General features: G+C 31.3%; 1 protein-coding gene across 1 annotated transcript in view; it reads left to right on the forward strand.

Moving 5' to 3' along the window:
- The window catches only part of LOC134282399 (early endosome antigen 1-like), a 54,230-nt gene that overhangs the window by 20,283 nt on the left and 13,595 nt on the right, over window positions 1–20,352 (forward strand). Inside the window, exons 15-32 of the mRNA XM_062764794.1 lie at window positions 1,407–1,544; window positions 2,220–2,303; window positions 4,085–4,177; window positions 9,483–9,566; window positions 9,824–9,961; window positions 10,459–10,488; window positions 10,754–10,825; window positions 10,950–11,033; window positions 11,151–11,267; window positions 11,476–11,610; window positions 11,899–12,027; window positions 12,118–12,252; window positions 12,594–12,698; window positions 13,511–13,645; window positions 13,877–14,014; window positions 17,427–17,606; window positions 17,746–17,874; window positions 19,861–19,986. Of these exons, the coding sequence (XP_062620778.1) occupies window positions 1,407–1,544; window positions 2,220–2,303; window positions 4,085–4,177; window positions 9,483–9,566; window positions 9,824–9,961; window positions 10,459–10,488; window positions 10,754–10,825; window positions 10,950–11,033; window positions 11,151–11,267; window positions 11,476–11,610; window positions 11,899–12,027; window positions 12,118–12,252; window positions 12,594–12,698; window positions 13,511–13,645; window positions 13,877–14,014; window positions 17,427–17,606; window positions 17,746–17,874; window positions 19,861–19,986 (2,052 nt within the window). The remainder of the gene's footprint in view (window positions 1–1,406; window positions 1,545–2,219; window positions 2,304–4,084; window positions 4,178–9,482; window positions 9,567–9,823; window positions 9,962–10,458; window positions 10,489–10,753; window positions 10,826–10,949; window positions 11,034–11,150; window positions 11,268–11,475; window positions 11,611–11,898; window positions 12,028–12,117; window positions 12,253–12,593; window positions 12,699–13,510; window positions 13,646–13,876; window positions 14,015–17,426; window positions 17,607–17,745; window positions 17,875–19,860; window positions 19,987–20,352) is intronic.

Raw genomic sequence — 20,352 nt, forward strand, 5'->3', positions numbered from 1 at the left:
GAGGAAAAATGTCAATTGGTGGTAAATTGTGAATTTTATGAATGTGTAATTCTAGGGTCAGGTTTCTGGTGTTAGAGCGGGGCTCTATTGATTGTATAGTAAAAATACATTAAATCTTAAAAAATCTTCTCCTCTGCTCCTGGGTATTAAGGATATCCGATCCTCAACCAGGAAGGATAACTCCAAAAATTGATATTTAATTTGAAATGCATCAAAATGAAGCTTGAAAATGAAATTATTTCATGCAACAATTTTCATTTTAATCATCTCTATAAGATTCAAGGTTTTTATTAGTCTTAGAAGAGGTCTTATAAAAGTTGACATTTGTACCCTATGGAAGGAAAAAAAATAATACGGTTTTAAAGAAATAAGATTTTCTTGAATCCAACCGTAGATACTAATGCTTATTAGTATGATATGAAATAAGAAGCGATTTTTGGTGTCTTATAATGATAGCAAATAAGTATAAAAAGCATGATATTTTCTCTGAATGCCTGGATACCTATCGTTTTTTATTCTAGAATATAATTGTTTATCAAATTGCAATTAGAAAATGTGAAGCTGCTTTTCCAATTCGCTATGTCTGCAAAAATATTGGAGATTTAACAATTTCCCCTATATAATATGATTAACTTTAGTCTTTAACTTTAAAGAAATAAATACATAACTTTGTGGAATAAGATATACTTTTATGAGTATTTTTTATTACTTAACTGCTAATTTCATAAACATGAGGATCGGAGTACCTTAAACCAATGAACTATGTACATAGTTATGATGAGGGAAACCGGTGTGAGGGCGGGGTTCCAATGATTATATAGTGAAAATGCATCAATTCTTTTAAAATCTTTTCTTTTGCTCCTGGGTAATATGCCAATGATCTAAGTACATATTTATGATTAAGAAAGATTATCCTTCCAATATGGTTATTTTCAGGAATATTCCTGGGTCAGGTTTCGAGGGGAGGGGGAGGGGTGCATTGTCTGAAAATAAATTAATGCTTTGAAATTGCTCTTTGGTATTTATCAACCATTTATGATGAAAAAAATTATATGATGAAATTTCCAAAATTTTGAATTAATGTAGTCAGAGGTTCTTGTTGGTAGTGGTTATAAAATCGAAATGCATTTTGTCTTTGTTAATCTGATCTACCTCTGGGTATTAAAGAACCAAAGTAAGCATGCTAAGTGTATAATAATGATGAACAATGGTGTCTTTTTCAAAATTGTGAATTTCATGGCTTTTGGTTTAAAACACAAATCAAATTCAGTTGCTGGAAAGTTGTTACATGATACTCAGGTGACCTAAAAGGCCCGTGGGCCTCTTGTTTTGTTGCTAAGTCTTTGTTGCTTTTTGCGGGAGACAAATATAACTAATAAAATATCGACACATATTGAAAATTGTAGACTCACAAAACAAACCACTGTCACTGTAGAAGTTAATAAGAAAAAACAATCAGAGGCGATCACCAATAAAAGGAAAGATGAGAAAATGCGAGAACAAGTGACATCATTGAAAAACAAAAGTAAAGCAATGGAAAATGAGTAAGTATAAAAAGGCGAACGCTGATCGAGTTTTAGGAAGCCAATATGATATAGAATTGAAAATTGAATTTAATTTATTCTGCTCTTTTTGTGCATAAAAGCATCGAATAAATACATTTTAGTTGTCTTTAACTCCAAATTTTCTGACAAAACAAATGAAAAGAACTTGAATTGGAGGGACTTTAATAAAATTTTGCATTTTATGATTATTTCATGATAGCAAGGAAAACGTTTTTGGAAAGCTAAAATTTTCATTATAATACGTTTATGTTTGTAAAGTAACCAGGCATCTTTACCAATCTCCCCCTATAGCTAAATATTATAAACTTTTTCGACTTCTTATAGACACTAGTCTAGACAAGTTATAAATGCATGTTGAAAATGCTAGATAAATTAATAATAAACTATTTTATATGATCTGGAAAATGTTTTTGAACACATAACTTGCTTAAGTACACGATAAGTAAATATGTATATATTTACATACTCTCTGTTTTCTCCCATTAAGAATCTGCTAGTTTTTTTTCTGTTTTCTTTGATTTCATAACGTCTTAACTTATTTTTTTTGTCATGGGGAAGGGCTTAGGGTCAGGTTGTCCTGAACATATGACATATTTAACTTCATCTCATATTTGATGAAAACGCTATAAATTTTAAAAAATGCATATGTTACAGAAACGAAACGCAGAAGAGACAGATAGAAGCCATCAACAAACAGATGCTCGAGAAAGAGCGCGAATTAAAGAGTTGCATGAAAGAGTAAGAAAAATACTCCCTGCATTAAATCTGCCAATTTATTTTTATGGTTGTACATGAAGTACAGTGTATTAAATATTTATGTTCAATGTTTTGCTGTGACAGTTTTTAACAAAGAACTATATTCTCAAATGATCATTACCAGCCTCTTAAACTCTTAAATAAATGTTCTGTAGATAAGGCATTAACAAGATGACGTACTTTCAAAGTTTAAATGCTGTTAAAAGTAAAAATTATGTTTTACGTCGATATTTTTATTAAAAGTCAGGAAAGCAGATCTGCCAAAGCTCGATATTTTGATAGAATTTGTAGAATAACAATGTCAGTGTAATGTATGAATATTGTTCTGGAGGCAAACGTACGCTCAGTAAATTCTTTATTTACAATACAAATTTTATGCATTTATCCCTCTTCTCGAAAATTACAGAAAATCAAAATAGTTTGGAGAAAAATAATGTCAATATAAATAAAATTATGTTTTTTTGTGGTTATTTAAAAGTTTTCAAGAGTCTGATTTTCAAAATTTAGCTTTTATTGGGGCTAAAATATATGGTTTAAGCTCCCTTTGAAGGAATGTGTACTAAATAAATCAATTTATGTACAAAATAACGTTTTCCCCCTAAAAACGACCACAGTAGGACCTCTCTGAAAAGGCACATTTTTTCTAGTCTCATTGCAATTGTGTTTTTTTAATATTTAAAAACACTTCAGAAAGATGAATTCAATATTTTTAATAGGACAATGCAGAAACAAAAATGTGAGAAAAGGGAAGAATTTGTATCAAAATTATTCTTCCGAAAACTAGACCTTTCAACTGCCGCTAGGGTTTGCTGTTATGAACGATAAATCGTTGCCAAAACTTGTTTAGAGAAGATCCGAGGTATCGAACTGTTTACACACAAGTCAGTTTTTAGCATTTCCTAAGTGTTTCTTTGCTGTCAGTAGAATCCAATGGTTTTAAAATTTAGCACTACTGTTAAACTTATTTACTATATACTTGCGGACACATATAATTAATTACATATAAGTAAAATTCTATTTAAAATATAAAGTGAATTCTACCCCCTTCTAAATTTTAACTGATTAAATTCCTTTACTCGGTCGTTCTTCTTCGTGCTTAGTAACACAAATAAGATAATTGATTGTTGCATTTACTTGTAAAAATATGTATGTTTATATAGGAAGCGCAAAAGTGTGCACACAAAAAACATGACATCATATTTTCTTTTTCATAACAATCGTCAAAGAGAGTTAAAATTGTTGAATATAGTCTGTTCCCAATTCATTTGACCCTTTTATTTCACGTAGAGTGAAGACATTCTTTTGGTCAACACTTTTGTGTAAAAAAACAATGTAAGAAACCGGTAACCCGTTCGTGTACATAACAATACCAATGCTGAAGCAGCCTATATGTCATTTCTATAAACGATAACTGATAAATCAGCACTTAATTGATCATTTTTCACATTTTAGCTACCTGTCCTTAAAACACAACATCGAAATAGTCGAAAACAAATAATTAAACTTTTTAATGATTTAATTAAAGGTATGCATAGATTATTATCTTTTTTGAAAATTTTATGTATCTTTAAATCAATCTCTGAAATGTTTTTTACCATATGTGCAACTTGAAAAATTAGTTGAAAGACCTACAAAACAAGTAAAAAGAATAAAAACAAAAAGGGGAACCGTACAAAACCGAAACTTTTCAGCAAAAAATATACCTTTTTTCGTAATTAAAGAAAATCAAAGAAATGGCATAATATAAATCTATGTTTTATTAGGAAACAAAATTGTGATACGAAGATAAAGCAGTTTAAAGCTGAGCTGAAGCAAAAGGAGTTGGAAATAGGTCAAATGAAAGGGGAATGCAAAGAGTGAGTACTTATATTGTGTAAAATTAACTTTATAGAGATTAATTGGTTTTGTATTGTTTAACGCCTTATTAAATAATCTTTCACCCATAAAAACTGCTTTTTATGACATTAAAGAATTTTGAGCACTATATAGATGATCTATGCATGACATTTGGTGCCATAACAATGAGAGATCTAGAGCAGACCTATTTTTTTCATATGAAGCAGAATTTATGCAAAATCTTATGCATCAAAAGAGCAAAATATTTGCTGTGGCCTTTAACTCGACATTAAGATATATCGATGGCGTATGGTCAATTAACAATTGTAATATTCATTCCTATGTCGATACGATACATCCTGATGAGCTTGAAATAACAGATACAACAGAGTCTGACACATCTGTTTTATAACTGAACATATTACTTGAAAAAAGACGTTAATCATGGTAATCTAACGACCTAGCTCTATGACAAACGTGATGACTTTTCATTTTTCTACCGTCAAATTACCTTACTTATGCAGTAATATATCTTCATCGCCTGTCTACGGAGTTTATATATCTGTTAATTCGAAACGCAACATGCTCTACGTATGAACAATTTCTAAAACGAGGTAAATTATTGACAACCAAGTTGATGAAACAAAAATATCAGCAATCTCGTTTCAAGTCATCATTTCAAAAGTTCTATGGTCTATACAATAACCTTGTCAGCAGATACAATTTATCATTGAGTGAAATGCTGACTGGCGTTATTCATACTAATTGTTTGTCCATTATTTATTAAGTAAACTAAATTGACGACGGGTTTTCCTGTTATTTCCTGATCATGAAAAGGAGCACACGGCGGGTGTGATTGTTCGGCAGGGGATGCTCAATCCTCCATGGACACCTGATCCCACCTCCGATGTTTCGGAGGTCCGTGTTTGCTCTGCTCCTATTTTTGTTTTTTGTTTTCTGGACTTTGGATCTTGAATACTGTTCGTCATCTCCATATCCTTCATTGACGTTCTTTTGGCAAGAAACAGTCATTAAACGTGAATTATTCCTTTATGTTTTAGTCTAAAAAGGAATAGGAATTGAGCACACCTTGATCATGAAGCACAATTCTTACCATTCTACGCTACAAAGAATTCTTTTTTTTTTAAAGTAAATGCACCAAAAAAATAAGCGTGTTTAATGTGCGACAAAGTGAAGAGTTTCCCAATTCTTTAAAGGAAGGCATAATTAAAACTCCTGTAAATGAGAGCAAGACAAACTTATAAACACTTCTATATATAAGGTACATTCCAGTTTGTAAAAATTTCAAAAGCATTAAACATATGGCTTTCCTATCTTTAATACAACAGTTCATCACGATAAATTGAAAAGAATGCTTTGAAGTCCTTAGAGACCAGCAGGTATGCTTAATTATGAAATTTTCCTAAGATGCGTTTTAGGATGAGACTTAGGATATTTCGTAATTAGGACATGTCTTAGGAATATCTTAAGATAGGTCTTAGGGTGTAAAACAAAAGCATCTTTAAAATGTCTTTAGTTAAGATGTCGAAATTCCATCTTAGGTATTTTCTTTTTTGTAAAATAAGCACCAAATGAATTTACAATTTTAAGTTTCCATCATTTACATGTGCAAATGTAGATGGTGGTGGTGGTGGTGTATGTGTGTGTGTGGGGGGGGGGGGTGCGTTTCCCTCTGAGTTCATAAAAGTATATCTGTTAATCCCTCCTCCCTGGACAACTGACAATTTCAAGTTTGGATACTATTACCGTTTTTATATTCCTTCCTTATCAAAAACATTTGTGAGTCAGTATTTAAGTATTTAGTGGGCCTTTTAGTGGACTCTCCTTTTAGAAAAATGCTTGGATTAACGATTGATAAGTGCATGTATTTTTTTTCCAAATTCAACTTAAGGTAGAACCTATGTTGGTAAAGTCCTCAAAGATTTTCAAACTTATCAAATGAAATTGGCACTCGCTTATCAACCAGTTAAAAGCACATGTTATGTTTTCTTGTTATTAAATGTAGTGCAGACTCTGAAACTTAGAATAGTTTTAACATACTGCGATTTCACATTTTCAGTTATTCTTAGTGGTACCTTTCTTAAAGAGAATATGAAAAATCTGAAAAATACTTATTTAACATCGTAGACTAAACAGTATTAAACAGTGTTTCTCAAAAACATTTTTTTTTCTATTCAATTGAAATAAAAAAATAAGTCAATTTTAATAGAATAAAATATAGGCAAGTGAACTCTATTATTTTAGTCAATTTTTTACCCTAAATTTGTAAATATTTTTCAGAGGGCTTTGTCAGAATGTTTTCAATCTCAAAAACATACCCAAATGATTACAAAATGTTATTAAAGAATTTACCTTTCCCCTCAAACTGTTAATACTCTCCTGGACCTGAAATTGAGACCTTCGAAAATTTCGTCAACTACACTGCCATCTCGGGTTGCAAGACAATTCGGTCGAACACACTGCTTATATATGACTTTTACATACAATTTTGTTTTGAAAGTAGTAAAAGAAAATATTAGGAAAGCAAAAATATTATTTTTTTGATACATGTATATGCAGAGAAAAAATATTGAGAAACAGCGCACTTTTTGCGCTCAATAAATATACACTTTTGTTCAATGGGTGGCACCATTGCTTTTCGGTCGTTTATTTTTTCAGACCAGCGAGCTAAAGAACTGCAGTTAATATACTGTATATACATGAAAAGTACATTCTCTCTCCATAGTTACTTATATTACTGGATAAGTAAATTAAAAAAGAAGTGAGACAAAATAATCATTTCTTATCGTTGTTTGTCACAAGTTGATGAACAAATTTTCCCTCTTCATCTTTGTCCTTTCGAACATTTCTACTCTAAATTTTCTGTATTATAGTTTTAATATTTTTCATTAAAACACAACTTATTTGCCACTTTTCTTAAGTGTTGAACCCCGTGGGTATACGGGATAGAATAGGTCCCCAGTACCCCCATGCTTGTCGTAAAAGGCGACTAAATGGGGTGGTCCTTCGGATGAGACCGTATAAACCGAGGCCCCGTGTCACAGCAGGTGTGGCACGATAAAGATCCCTCCCTGCTCAAAGGCCGTAAGTGCCGAGCATAGGCCTAAATTTGCAGCCCTTCACCGGCAATGGTGACGTCTCCATATCAGTGAAATATTCTAGAGAGGGACGTCAAACAGTAAACAAACAATCAATCAATCAATCATAAGTGTTGAGAATAAAATTATATACTGAAAGGAAAAAGAAACGCAGGGTAGCATAATGTTCGAAAAAATTTTGACCACATGACCGAAAATTACGAAAAATTGGTCAGAAAAGAAATTTAGTTGCTGTGCACCAAAATCAGTATTCAGAATTACTCAACCGTAAAATTTATGACGTCACGTAAGCAAAACGCTAAAAAGCCCAAAACACGTGCAATTTTTTAACGACGAGTTTGTCAACAAATTTTCTTGCATTATTTGATGCATATGAGGTATGCACATCGTTTTTCAATATTAAGAGATATTATGAATTTCTTACAATCTTGGCACAGTTTACGGAAGTTCAATGGGGTCTTGTTTTCGAATTGCCTAATTATTGAAAAAGGCAACAACGGTTTACTGAGCAGTTTCTTGTAAATTTTCCCCCATAAAACTTGTTACCCGTTGTCAGAGAGGGTCTGGAATGTTTTTCAATAAACCGTGACGATGACGTTAACGCGAAACAGAGCCATGTTACGAGCGGGTTATTCGTCCTGCCATCTCTTAAATCGCCACCTTACTACCACAAAAACAGCCATTTATACAGTAGATGATTATAATCATTACATTCATACGAAATTTGAAAGAAAACATTTCTGCAAATTGATTTTTTGAGCCAGTCAACTTACTGCTTTACTCCTCTCACTGGCGCATGCGCGCGCAGTTTGACTAATTTTTTTGCGTGGTTACCCATGCCAAATATAGCCAGGGTCTGAAAGATAAACACCCTAATGAAATTCCATGCAAAGGAAAAATAAGGCTCTGGCTGATGCATGGGAGAGACATTGAAGATAATGAGTGTTTTCGATTTTCACTTTTGGGGGGTATCGTCATTTGAGCTTCAGTAACTCATGAATTATTCGACAAAATCAAATGGGAATTAGGTTATATCTTTTTGGAAGATGATTTTAAAAGTTAGATATAAAAACTAAAACATATTTTAAGAAAAACAAATTTAATTCACCTCAAAAGTTTACCCTGCGTTTCTTTTTCCTTTCAGTATAATTTGTGAAAGTGGAAGGACGTATCAATCAATTAAAAAATGAAATTTGAAGTTTTAATAACTTCGAGATGAAATGAGATATCTTCGTGTGAAATACTATTGCAATAAATAAGTCGGGATATTATACAGAAAATTTTAGAGAATATCAACTTCAAATCTGTGTTTAAGCACTTTTAAGACGTAGACGTGTCATAAGTTCGCCTAAAGATATGTCTTGGTCCTAATATAGCTTCATAAGCATGCCTGTGGGTCTTCTAACGTATTAATACCTTAAGAAAAATCTTAATTATAAGGAAAAAAAACTTGCTCGAAAATTGAAACATTGCACCACACAGTTTTCAGCCTGTTTCGTATGTTTTCTATTTAAAGACAAAAATAAACTATTTAATTAGTGTCTCAATCGTAAGACAAACAAATGCCTCCAGCCATTTCATCATCCAACTTTTTATCAATGTTGAAGCTTTCAAAAATCACACATATTCTGTCTCTCAGTTGGTTTAATACGCAGGAGCATGCTCTAAATCTGATCATTTTTTAAACTAAGACTATCTACCGACAAATAAGTTGCTGTAACAGGGATTTCAACAACCTTTTAAAAAGTTGCTTTTGTATATTCTACGATTATTATTAAGATCTCGTTTGTAAGTATTTATCATCGGTAGGGTGTTATTATGTCTGACGTGATTTATATAACATTTCGAAAGTCATTGTTTTATAGTAAATTTTATAACAGAGAACTCTCTATTAACTTATCAATACTTGAGTTGGCTCACAATTTTTGTGCTTAGTCGATACGGGTTGCTTTCTCCTAGAGATCTGATTCCCTAACTGGTATTTCGTAGTACATGTATCTCCTTTTTGCCATATTTACGATTCATTTATGAGATTGATAAATGTTTGGTATCTTCATTTTTTACTTCAAAATAGGTTTACTAACCAAATGATGTACACGTAACAGAAGTTAATTCAAAGGAAATGTAATCAGTTAACTACATGATATTTTGTATTATAGGAATGTCATAGTAATTTCTCTTTGATGTTTTTATGATTCCTTAATAGATATAATGAACAGAAGGCAAATGTGAACCAGATGCTCCAAAGTAAAGACAGCAAAATTGCATCACTCAAACATGAAATCGAAAGGTTAGTACTAAATAATTTTTTTATTCGGATAACATGTCTTATTTTTTTTAGGAATTTGATTATATGTAAAGGGCCTTTTAAGACTTATAGACCCTACCTAACTAAGAAATTGCCTTCGAAATATTTTCTTATTTTGATTGATGTTCTGTCTTGTATTAACACTTTTTAAGTGTTCTACAAAGAAATTGTTTTTATCTAAATGCTTATTATATTATGCAATTTTGTTTTGTTCGTTTGACAAGGATTTCTTTTGACAGTTTAAAGGCAGAGTGTAAAGGTTACCCACGAAAAATGAAAGATAAAGATATAGAACACCAATCCTTAAAAGAAGAGTTGACTGATCTGCAATCGAGATATGATAAATTGAAAAAAGAATACAACAGCTCAGAGAAAAGGTTCTGTGATTTTAATGTAGGCTTGCTATATGACTCGAAACGAAATAAACAATAATCAATATCTATAACAAGATAAATATATCAATTAAAAGGGATGTTTTAATAGCAAACAATTTTAGCTAAAACATAATCTTGCCCTGAATCCATGTCAAAGAATACATTTTCTTGAATTAAATAAAAAATCTTGTCAGAAAAGAGGCTACAGTTTATTTCTTAATTTTACCTCAGCATATTGAAGTATTGAAAGTTTTAATATTGTTCTTGAACTAGGTCTTTGGGGAAGATTAAATCTGTTAAAGTTCAATTTGGATATTAGAATTTTTTAATTTATGCAGATTAGATTCTTTAGAATAACAACCATTTTTTGTTGAATTCATACGTATTTTTCCTCAATGTATTTTTCGTAATGAGCTTTCAAAACAAAAACTTTTTTCTCCTTGATTAAATCTCTATCTTGAAATGCATTGAACATTATTTTCCTTATTGATTTTAATTAGATTGAAAGAGGAAAAGGAGAAGATTAAAAGGTTTGTCATTTTCAAAGAAATAAAACAAAAAAGATAAACATGAATTTTAAAGGTAAAATACGTAAATGCTTTTAATTTTAAAATATATTTTTTCTTTACTTTTTCCCTATTTTTGTATATTTACATGAGATTTAAAAGAACAGATAAAATTGTATCCCTTAATAAAAGAAAGTAAATACCTTTAGAAAAGATCATCGAAAGAGGATATTACTTAATTCAATTAATTAAGCATGAAAAATTGCCAAAAAATTAAATTTAATTGTAGGTTTGGGAATCTTGAAATGGAAATTTTTGAAGAAAAGGAGGAGAATAACAGACTGCGACAAGAAGTGTTGGAGTAAGTTTCATTAGAAAATTTATGACATAGATAAAATAATTTGGAAGTTATCTTTTTTGTAAATAATTAGTATTTTAAAGACATGAATATTTGTTAACTTTCTTGAGAATTATTGCATTTATAGAAAAGAAATTGCTGAAAGAAAAATGCTTAAGGAAATAGATGACCTGAAGAGGAATAACGCAGAATTAGAGCATGGACTTTCACAGTAAAACTCCTTTATTTTATGAAATTTACATGCTTTATGAATTCTTATCTTTTTTATATTCATGATTTACATCATTAAATTGAAAAGATGGGGTTAAAATGACTATTTATTTGTAAGGCTTTCAAGAGATTTGCAACAGAGTGTACAGTCGGAGATAAAAAAAGCTGATGATTGGTATTTTCTCGAAAGTGAAAAACATGCACTACTGAATGAGATTGGAGTTCTAAATGACAGGTATTATACTGATTTGTATAATTAGGTCATATGATGCATTCTTCGTTTGAGAAACAAATCCCCTTGAATAAATATTTTTCAATTTTCTCTATTTTTAAGGGACTGACTAGGATAGATACTTGTTGATTCCTGTGCAAATTCATGATAAAGTTTATGGTGAGCATTTTCTGCACCAGAATTAATTTAATTTTTTATATACATTTCTTAGAATGCAGTCAGTGAAATTAGACATGGAAATTATTTTAAAAGAAAAGCAAACCATGAAAACAGAAGCAGAAGAAATGGAATATACCTTGCAATCTAAAGAGAAGCACATCAGGGAGCTAAGTAATGAAAGGAAAAGGTAGGGTTTTTATGACATTTTTTAATTTTTTTTCTCATTGCATGATAAAATCTGTGTTTTCATCAAAACCTGCCAAAGATTAAACAAACTCTTTATTTATAAAAGTATTTAATTGATAGAAAATTTAGAGTAAAAAATTGAGATTGAGACATACATGTATATGTAACATAAATAACAATTTTTTAAATATACATTGTTCTTTTTGTTAGTTACATTATTTTCAGAACCAATTTTCCTGTAGGTACAATATTGCAGCGTTCATATTATATCATAGTAATTGATTCACAGGTTAAAAACAGAAATGGAGAGAATGAAGGAAGAAATAAATAATGGAGAGAAAAACAATCAAAATATTTCCGAAAACCTACGCTTTCAAATGGAAAATACTCAAAAGGAGTTGATGAACACCAAAGACAAGTATGTTCAGACATAATTTTTTTTAAGTCACTAATTGATGTTTTCAAATGACATAAAATTTTAAGGATTTTCTAAAATATGAAAATTTAGGTTGAACTCCTTGCAAAAGAAATGTGAACAAATTGAGGAAGAGAAAAGGGACGCTGACAATCGTAGGTCAGAATTTGAAAAGGCACTCGCAATAGTGGATGAAGAAAACTTTGCACTTAAAGAAGAAATCGAAAGGTTAAACAATTTTTTTTTAAAAAGAATGCCGCCTTAATAATTAAGTACTTTGTGTAAGCGTTTGTTTTAATTTCATTTACACAGACATGTAAAAGAAAATACTGAAATCATAATGTATATATGTAGTGTTGAATGGTTAAAATTTTTAGAAAAAAATAGGCAAAGATTTCTATGTGTAAGAAAACTAATTTACGCCCAAGATATCCAGTAAATGGAAAGTGAAGTTTAATGAAATCGTACAAAACCATTGATAATGTTGTGTTCTTGCAGAGTTTTTAACTGAAATAAATTAAGAATATTTTCTTTCATTTTTTTCTGTTTTAATAAATAATTTCTGATAGGATGAAAAAATATCAAGAAGATTATTATATTGCCAGAGAAGAGAAGAGTCGGGGAAACAACATGTTGATAGCAAAGGAAAAGGAAATTTCAGCACTGAAACAAGAGTATAATATGATTTTGTTTGAAATAATTATTTTTATTAACAAAAACCGACATTTTGGATCAAGTAAAATTAATATATCTGTTTAATAATCAAACGAAGAAATGCTACGTTCGTTGTGTATGCGTTTTGTACGCTTTATTTTTCACTTGATATCATGAGAATTACCCTGGGAAAAGTGTAAAATGTCTGCTCCTAGCATATCTTTCTTTGACAAAAGGACATCTTCATGTATTCTTAAAGCAAGTACAATTGGAAGGAGCATGTATTTAAAAAAGATTATATATTTGAAGCATGTTATACAAATGTCAGTCCGTGATTTTTTTTCAGAGAGAAAGTAAACAAAACGTTTCCATTACCTTGAAAATTACCCTCTGCAATATTTAATAAAGAAAGATTTATTGAAAGAAAGATATGTGAGATTTATCAAACATTGAGAAAAAAGGCCTTGTGTTGATTTTCATAACATCTGGTATTTAAAACACATTTGCTTCATATGAAGCCTTTTTCTTATCGCACTATTGTCAATAATTTCAAAGTTAAATTTTTATGAGTTGGAGTAGGAAACGACTTTTGGGTCTTTCAAACTAAAACCTACAAGAAGAAAATAAATTCAGGAAGGAGATAGAAAAGAAAAGCGAGTTACATTTATCTCATGAAAATGTGTCCCTTCTAGCAGAACCCTAACTAATAAAAGCTACAGATGATAACATTATATGGCGGTCATTTATATTTAATGTATATTGATTGTATTAAATGATAATTTTTCTAGTATGTAGAGTGTTAAAATCTGATTAATATATTATATTATTTTAGACTCCATGAAGAAGCCGCCAGACTAAAGTTGGTCATGGAAGAAAAGATGATTTTTGAACAGCGTTTCTTCAGTGCTGATAAAGAAGTAAAAGAGAAAAAGGAAGAAATAAGAGATCTGCAGCTGCATCTTAATAGGTTAATTGACCTTTAATCTTGAAGTATTCAAACAATTAAATAGGCAGAACTTTTAATTAATAAACTTAAAGCAAAGTAATATTCATCCAAAAATTCTCTCGTATTGAATTAGATGGGCATTTTCACTTGTCAAAATGCATTTACGCTAAGTTATGCTTTTAAAGGTGTGTGTATTCTTATAATGTAGAAAATACAAACCCTTTATTTTACAAGCCATATTTAAACTTTAAGGCTGCAAACTGAGAAAAAAAACTTGGAAAAACATCAAGAGGAAATACATGCAAGAACAAAGAAAGATGTTGCTGAAAAAGAACATAAACTACTATATGCAGGGGACGAATTAAACAGAACTAAAAGTGAACTGTCAAGGTAAACATATTAAGGTCAGATGACACATTCCTCATTTTTTTTCCCTAAAAATTTGTCATTGAAGTCTAGGTACCTAAACGAAATTCCTCACAAAAAATTAGGGTAGCTTACCAGGCATTTGGATAAGATACCACGGTGTTATATTTCTTATGTATCCCTTATAGGTTATATCTTCTGAATGGCCTTTAACACAATTTTTAGTGTACTTATATTTAAAAACATTTTGAAAACAATGTAGAAATCAGAAGAGAATGACATATTTGAATTATTAGGGCCCCACAAGGATTTGCGGGTGCCCTATATAAATAACTCTGTCTGTCCGTCTGTCTGTCTGTCTGTCTGTCTGTCTGTCCGTCTGTCACTCTTCCGTCCACAAATTTTCTGTATTTTCCTAATAATTAACTGTTTTAATGGTTGCCCAATTAAGATTTAATTTGGTATGGTAGTTCAATAGGCAGAAAGACAAAAGAAATATTTTGATGCTAAGTTTGTTTCTCTATGTCCCTTGGTTTGGAGCTGGGTGGTGGTGTAGATTCCTTAACTTTATATAAGAATGCATTGGCAAAGACAGATAACTGCCGAAGATGTTCCCATTGTAAACTGAATGCTGCTATGAGTCTCTTGGGATTAATTAGCTTTCCTCCTGAAGAAAATCCAAAGCATTATCTTTATCTGTCAAATTGATATGAATTACCACCTCTGTCTGCAAGTGAAGTTTGTTTTGAAGTTAAGTCAATTCTATGAACACTCTGAAATGTGGATTTAAATATAGATGTTCATACTTGACTTTTGTTTAAATAGTGATGATCTCATTGAATTCTAAAAACAAGAAATAGATTAAAGAAGATATATTTTTTATTTTTACTTTTTTCCCTTTATGTAAATTCAAGATTCTTGTTAATTTTTGAGGTAGGTGTATAAAAACCCCATTCTATCATTAATACTAAAAAAGTTCTTAAAGTAACTTTAGAAGAAAAGGATGAGAGAGGTACAGTTAATCCCTTGGGATAAATTCTCTTGCCAGCTGCAAAAAATTTAGAAGGCCTATCTTTATCTGTCACTTTAAGATTAATGAAAACCTTTGTCTGCAACTGCTGTTTGTTTTGAAGTTAAGGTCAATTTAGTCTTCATGATATTTAAGAAATAAAATATCATTTTTAGAGTGTCATTGGGATATGACATGAAGTCGGTCACGTGATCAAATTCTATAACGCCCGAAGGGCGTTATAGTAAATTTGAACACGTACCGACTTGATATCATATCCCATTGACACTCTAAAAATGATTTTTTATTTCTTATATTTATATTTTTATTTCTATTCACATTACAAAGATAAAATGCCGTATTTAGACTTTGTTAGTGAATGCAACATAACGTATAAATACGACGTCATATGACGTCACAGACAAGACTTTCCAAATGTCTCATGCAGTTTGCTCTCCATACGCAAGAAAGTCAGATCATGTGACCGACTGCATGTCATCGAAAATTGAATTTCATTTTTTTTGGTATTGTATTATAAGGAAAGACATTGACAAATGTAAATATTTAAGAAAAAAGATATCATTTTTAGAGTTGCATTGGGGTATGACATGAAGTCGGTCACGTGATCAAATTCTATAACGCCCGAAGGGCTTTATAGTAGATGTGATCACGTACCGACTTCATGTCATATCCCAATGAAACTCAAAAAAATGATATTTTATTTCTTATATTTATATTTTACGTTTTCATTCATTTTACAAACAAATGTAGGCATTATTTAGACTTAGATTTTGAAATGCAACATAACGTTACTATGACGTTATGTGACGTCACAGTCGGAACTTTCCAAATTGCACGTGCAGTTTGCTTTCCGTACGCAAGAAAGTCTGATCATGTGACCGACTGCATGTCATCGAAAATTGAATGTCATTTTTATAGTATTGTCATATAAGGAAAGACATTAGCAAATGTAAATATTTGCATTTATTGAGGGCAGGCATTCAATATAACATAAGCTTCATTATTGTTTAAATATACATTCAATATTAAGTTGTTCTTTACTGTAATGTAAATACAAGGGTATTATTTACAGGTTTTTAAAAAATTCATGAATTATCTTGAAATTATCTTGAAATTTTAAGAAAACAGTTGCTGTTGCTTATTCTTCCTACATTTTTTAATCATTCCGTAAGCTGACTGGTCATTTTTCTAGTTTTTTATGTAATACCAAGATATACAAAGCAAATATTATCGGAACATGTCGTCTGACCTTAATCAATGATTTTATTTCTTCACCAGTTAACATTCATCTATTAATTTGTATTTCAGTTTTAACCTACATCATCTACACATCACAATCAATAATTTTATTATTGTTGATTAGATTGATTGATGTATACTGTTTAACGTCCCTCTCTAGAATATTTCACTGATATGGAGACGTCACCTTTGCCGGTGAAGGGCTGCAAATTTAGGCCTATGCTCGGCACTCAGGGCCTTTGAGCAGGGAGGGATCTTTATCGTGCCACATCTGCTGTGACACGGGGCCTCGGTTTATACGGTCTCATCCGAAGGACCGCCCCATTTAGTCAACCTTTTACGACAAGCAAGGGGGTACTGAGGACCTGTTCTAACCCGGATCCCCACGGGGCTATTGTTGATTAGACCCATAAATTATGAAAATTTTCTAAATATGAAATACAATAAACTATATATTTAAAAAGATTAGTTTCTGACTCCTTTGATTATGTTATTATGCCCCCGTAAATTAAGTTTCAGGGGTATATAGTTTTTGTCGTGTCCGCCTGTCTGTCTGTCTCTGTCTCTCTGTCTGTTTGTCCGCAAAAACTTTAACCTTCAAAGACCTTTCATTTGATAACAAAACTTTGAACCATTGACCTTGACCTTGGAGTTTGACCTTCTTTTTAAGAAATTGAACGTTGACCATAACTTCTGAACGGTTAGGGATAGGGCTTTCATACTTTTCATAAGTATTTTATGTGGCAACACCTTTCATTTGATACCAATTACATTGACCTTTTGACCTTGGAGATTTTTGTACTTATTATAAAACTTTAACATTAGCTTACTTTCAAATTTTACAATTGTTTTCCAGTGAGAATGCCCTACTTTTGGTACCAATTAATTAAATTTGCATTTAAGAAAAGCTTAATCTTTGCTATTTTGCCATACAAGGGCATCATTGTTTTACAAACACATCTTGTTTTCATTCAGTTTTGATTTGTGTCGATGTAATGTGTTGTACAGTTTTGAACACACTATATAATATCATTTATAATATTAAATGAAAATAAAAAAGGAGAACATTTATCTTTTATGGCTTTCTAGAAGAGATTAAAGTTTTTTTTAGTAGAGTCAAAATAGAATTTCTCAATGAATAAGTTATCTTTACTTTCCCTTTTTAAGACTAAAATGTGAGTTAGAAGAACTCAAACGTGAAAGGATTGAAACACAATCACATGCCCAGGAAACAATCCTTGAAGTGTCTGCAGAAAAATCCATTGTAGAACGCCATCAACAAATGTTGCAATCGACTTTGGTATTAAAAGATAAAGAACTAAGTAGCCTTAAAAAGCAGCTTGAGAGGTACATTTAATTCAAAATTCATGTAAAAGTAAGGTTCCTCCAATTGCAATAAATTCGTTATGATCATCGCATTTTGGAAATAAGGATTTTTGATTTCTAAGTTCTATCAAGGAAAGTTTTATCATTTTTTATATAACAGGTCAAAGGAAACAATTTTAAAAATGACAGAGGATACCAAAGAAAGGGAAGAAAATATTAGAAGAGATACGGAGAAAATTAAGCGAGAAAACAGCTTGTTGCATGACGAAATTAGGAATTTAAGGTTGAAGTAAGGAAAAAAGATACAATAATTTAATGAATATTTTTGATTTTCATATCAAAAGTATGACTTGATCCAGCCAAAAGGTGTCCAACAGAAGTAGAGGATTTTCATATTAGCTCACCTGAGCTGAAAGCTCAAGTAAACTTTCTGGTCATCCGTTGTCCTTCGTCTGTCCGTCTGTAAACTTTCCACGTTTTCAACTTCTTCTTAAGAACCACTGGGTCAATTTTTATCAACTTTGTTACAAAGCATCCTTTGGCGAAGGATAGTTTCAACCTGAAATTAAGGGCTAAAACCCCTAACAAGACGGAAATAATCACGAAAAGACAAAAAAAGGTTGGGATCATTAAAAAATCTTGTCAAGAACCACTGGGCCAGAAAATCCGAAACTTTCGTAGAAACATCATAAGGTAGTGTAAATTCTAAATTGTTCAAATCCTGCCCCCCGGGGGTAGGGCGGGACCACAACAGGGAAACTAAGTTTTGCATTGAAAAATATAGGAAAAATGATTAAAAATCTTCTTAAAAAATGACTGGACCAGAAAAGTTAAAACTTACTAGTATGTGGAAGCATCCTGGGATAGTGTAAATTCTAAATTATTCAAATCGTGAACTTCTACCCCCTCCCCTCCCCCGCGAAGGGTGGGACCACAATAGAGAATTCAATTTTTACTCTGAAATACTGTAAACGTGGAAATTTTGACGATGTGCTAATTTTGACTATATTGACGATTTTTCTTTTCTAGTCAAAATTTACACTCGTCAAATTTCACATCATACATATAGCGTCACAATAGACATTGACTATCGGACAACATTACCGCTTAATTTTCTCGGGTTTCCCCTATTAAAACCAGATCAAAGTTACTGTAATATCTTTTGTAATTAGTTACGAAAACACAGTGATATTATTATATATATAATCACAATTTTAAAACCATTGAATCTTAACTAGTGTATCAAATACTGCATGTGTAACTTCGCGTAATTAACACGCTATGCTTAACCTATTATGTGACCTCAGGCAATTAATTGACCGCTTATAATGAAAACAAATTACAAGAGAGCAATTTATTTAATCAAATCTTATACACACTTAGATAGTTTGCACAATCTTACACACTGTAGATGGTCTGTACAAAAGTTAAATTTTAGTCGCTCCGGCGCTGCCTTTGTATCCCCGTGAACTCAAAGATACATAACACTTGATTAAGTATTTCGTCAAAATTAACACTCGTCAATTTTCGTAAAAAAATCGTAAATTTTTTAACTCGTCAATATAATCACGATTACAGTATGTAGGAAAAAATCTTTAAAAATCTTCTTCTCAGAAACAACCGGGTCAGAAAAGCCGAAACTTGTGAGTAGGAATGCTGGAGTAGTGTATATTCTAAATTGATCAAATCATGACCTGCGGGTGGGGGGCATGGTAGGGAATTCAAATATTTTCTTTTCAGGAACTACTGGGCCAGAAAAGCTAATATTTTTTATAAAGCATCTAGGAGTAGTGTAGATTCTAGATTGTTCATTTCATGACCCATGGAGGAAGGACGGGGCCATAATAGGAAATCCAAGTTTTACATCAAAATATCTATTATATACAGTGTATATAATATAAATTGTTCTCAAGAACAAATGAGACAGAAAAACTGAAACTTATGTGGAAGCTCTTCTGTTAGTGTAGATTCTAAATTGTCCAAATCTTGTGTCCTGTGTATTAGATGGGTTCACTATAGGTATAACAAGGGGGAATTCTGGTAAAGAAAATCATGACCAAAGTTATTAAGGTGAGCAAAGTGGCCAATTGGCCTCTTGTTCATTTATTACAAATTAGTTATTTTTCAAATGTCTAATACTTTTCATCTCTACCACAGTGATAATTCAATGTAATCAACAAACATCATTAAAAGTATTACTACAACTGAAACATTACATATTATGCAATAACTCTAAATTATTTTATACATTACTGAAACAATGTTAAAATTTCAGAATGCAAAGCTTGGAAGTTAATACGAAAGAAATAACAAAAGAGGCAGAGCGAAAAACAGCTGAGAAAGATAACACAATAAGTTCGATAACAGAAGAGTTGAGACAAGTCAAAAGTGAACTTGCAAGGTGAAAATATGTACATTTTACCCTTTAATTAATTTTAAGACCTTACTAGGAAACTTATTGTCTTTAGTTGTTGTCTTTTAATGTATATAAACATTTCAAAGATTTCCTAAAAATCACTCTTCTATTATTATTCACTGTTGGTACATGGTTTCTTTGGGAGAAGGGCAAAAGTGATCTGTTAGTCCCCGTCTTATTCTCTTCCGAGTTTGGGGACGGAAACAAACAATCAGTTTGAAAAAAATGCACCGTTCTAAAGAGCATGGACCACTGTATCCAAATAAATGCCCTGCCAATAAATTAATAAATTGATCCAAATACAGTGTCGAATTTGAAACATTAATATAAACTAGAGGTCCTTGTGAAGGG

Source organism: Saccostrea cucullata, unplaced genomic scaffold (assembly GCF_032062105.1).
Source record: "Saccostrea cucullata isolate Sc308-1 unplaced genomic scaffold, CSIRO_AGI_Scuc_v1 ctg312, whole genome shotgun sequence".
NCBI classification, from domain to species: Eukaryota; Metazoa; Mollusca; class Bivalvia; order Ostreida; family Ostreidae; genus Saccostrea; species Saccostrea cuccullata.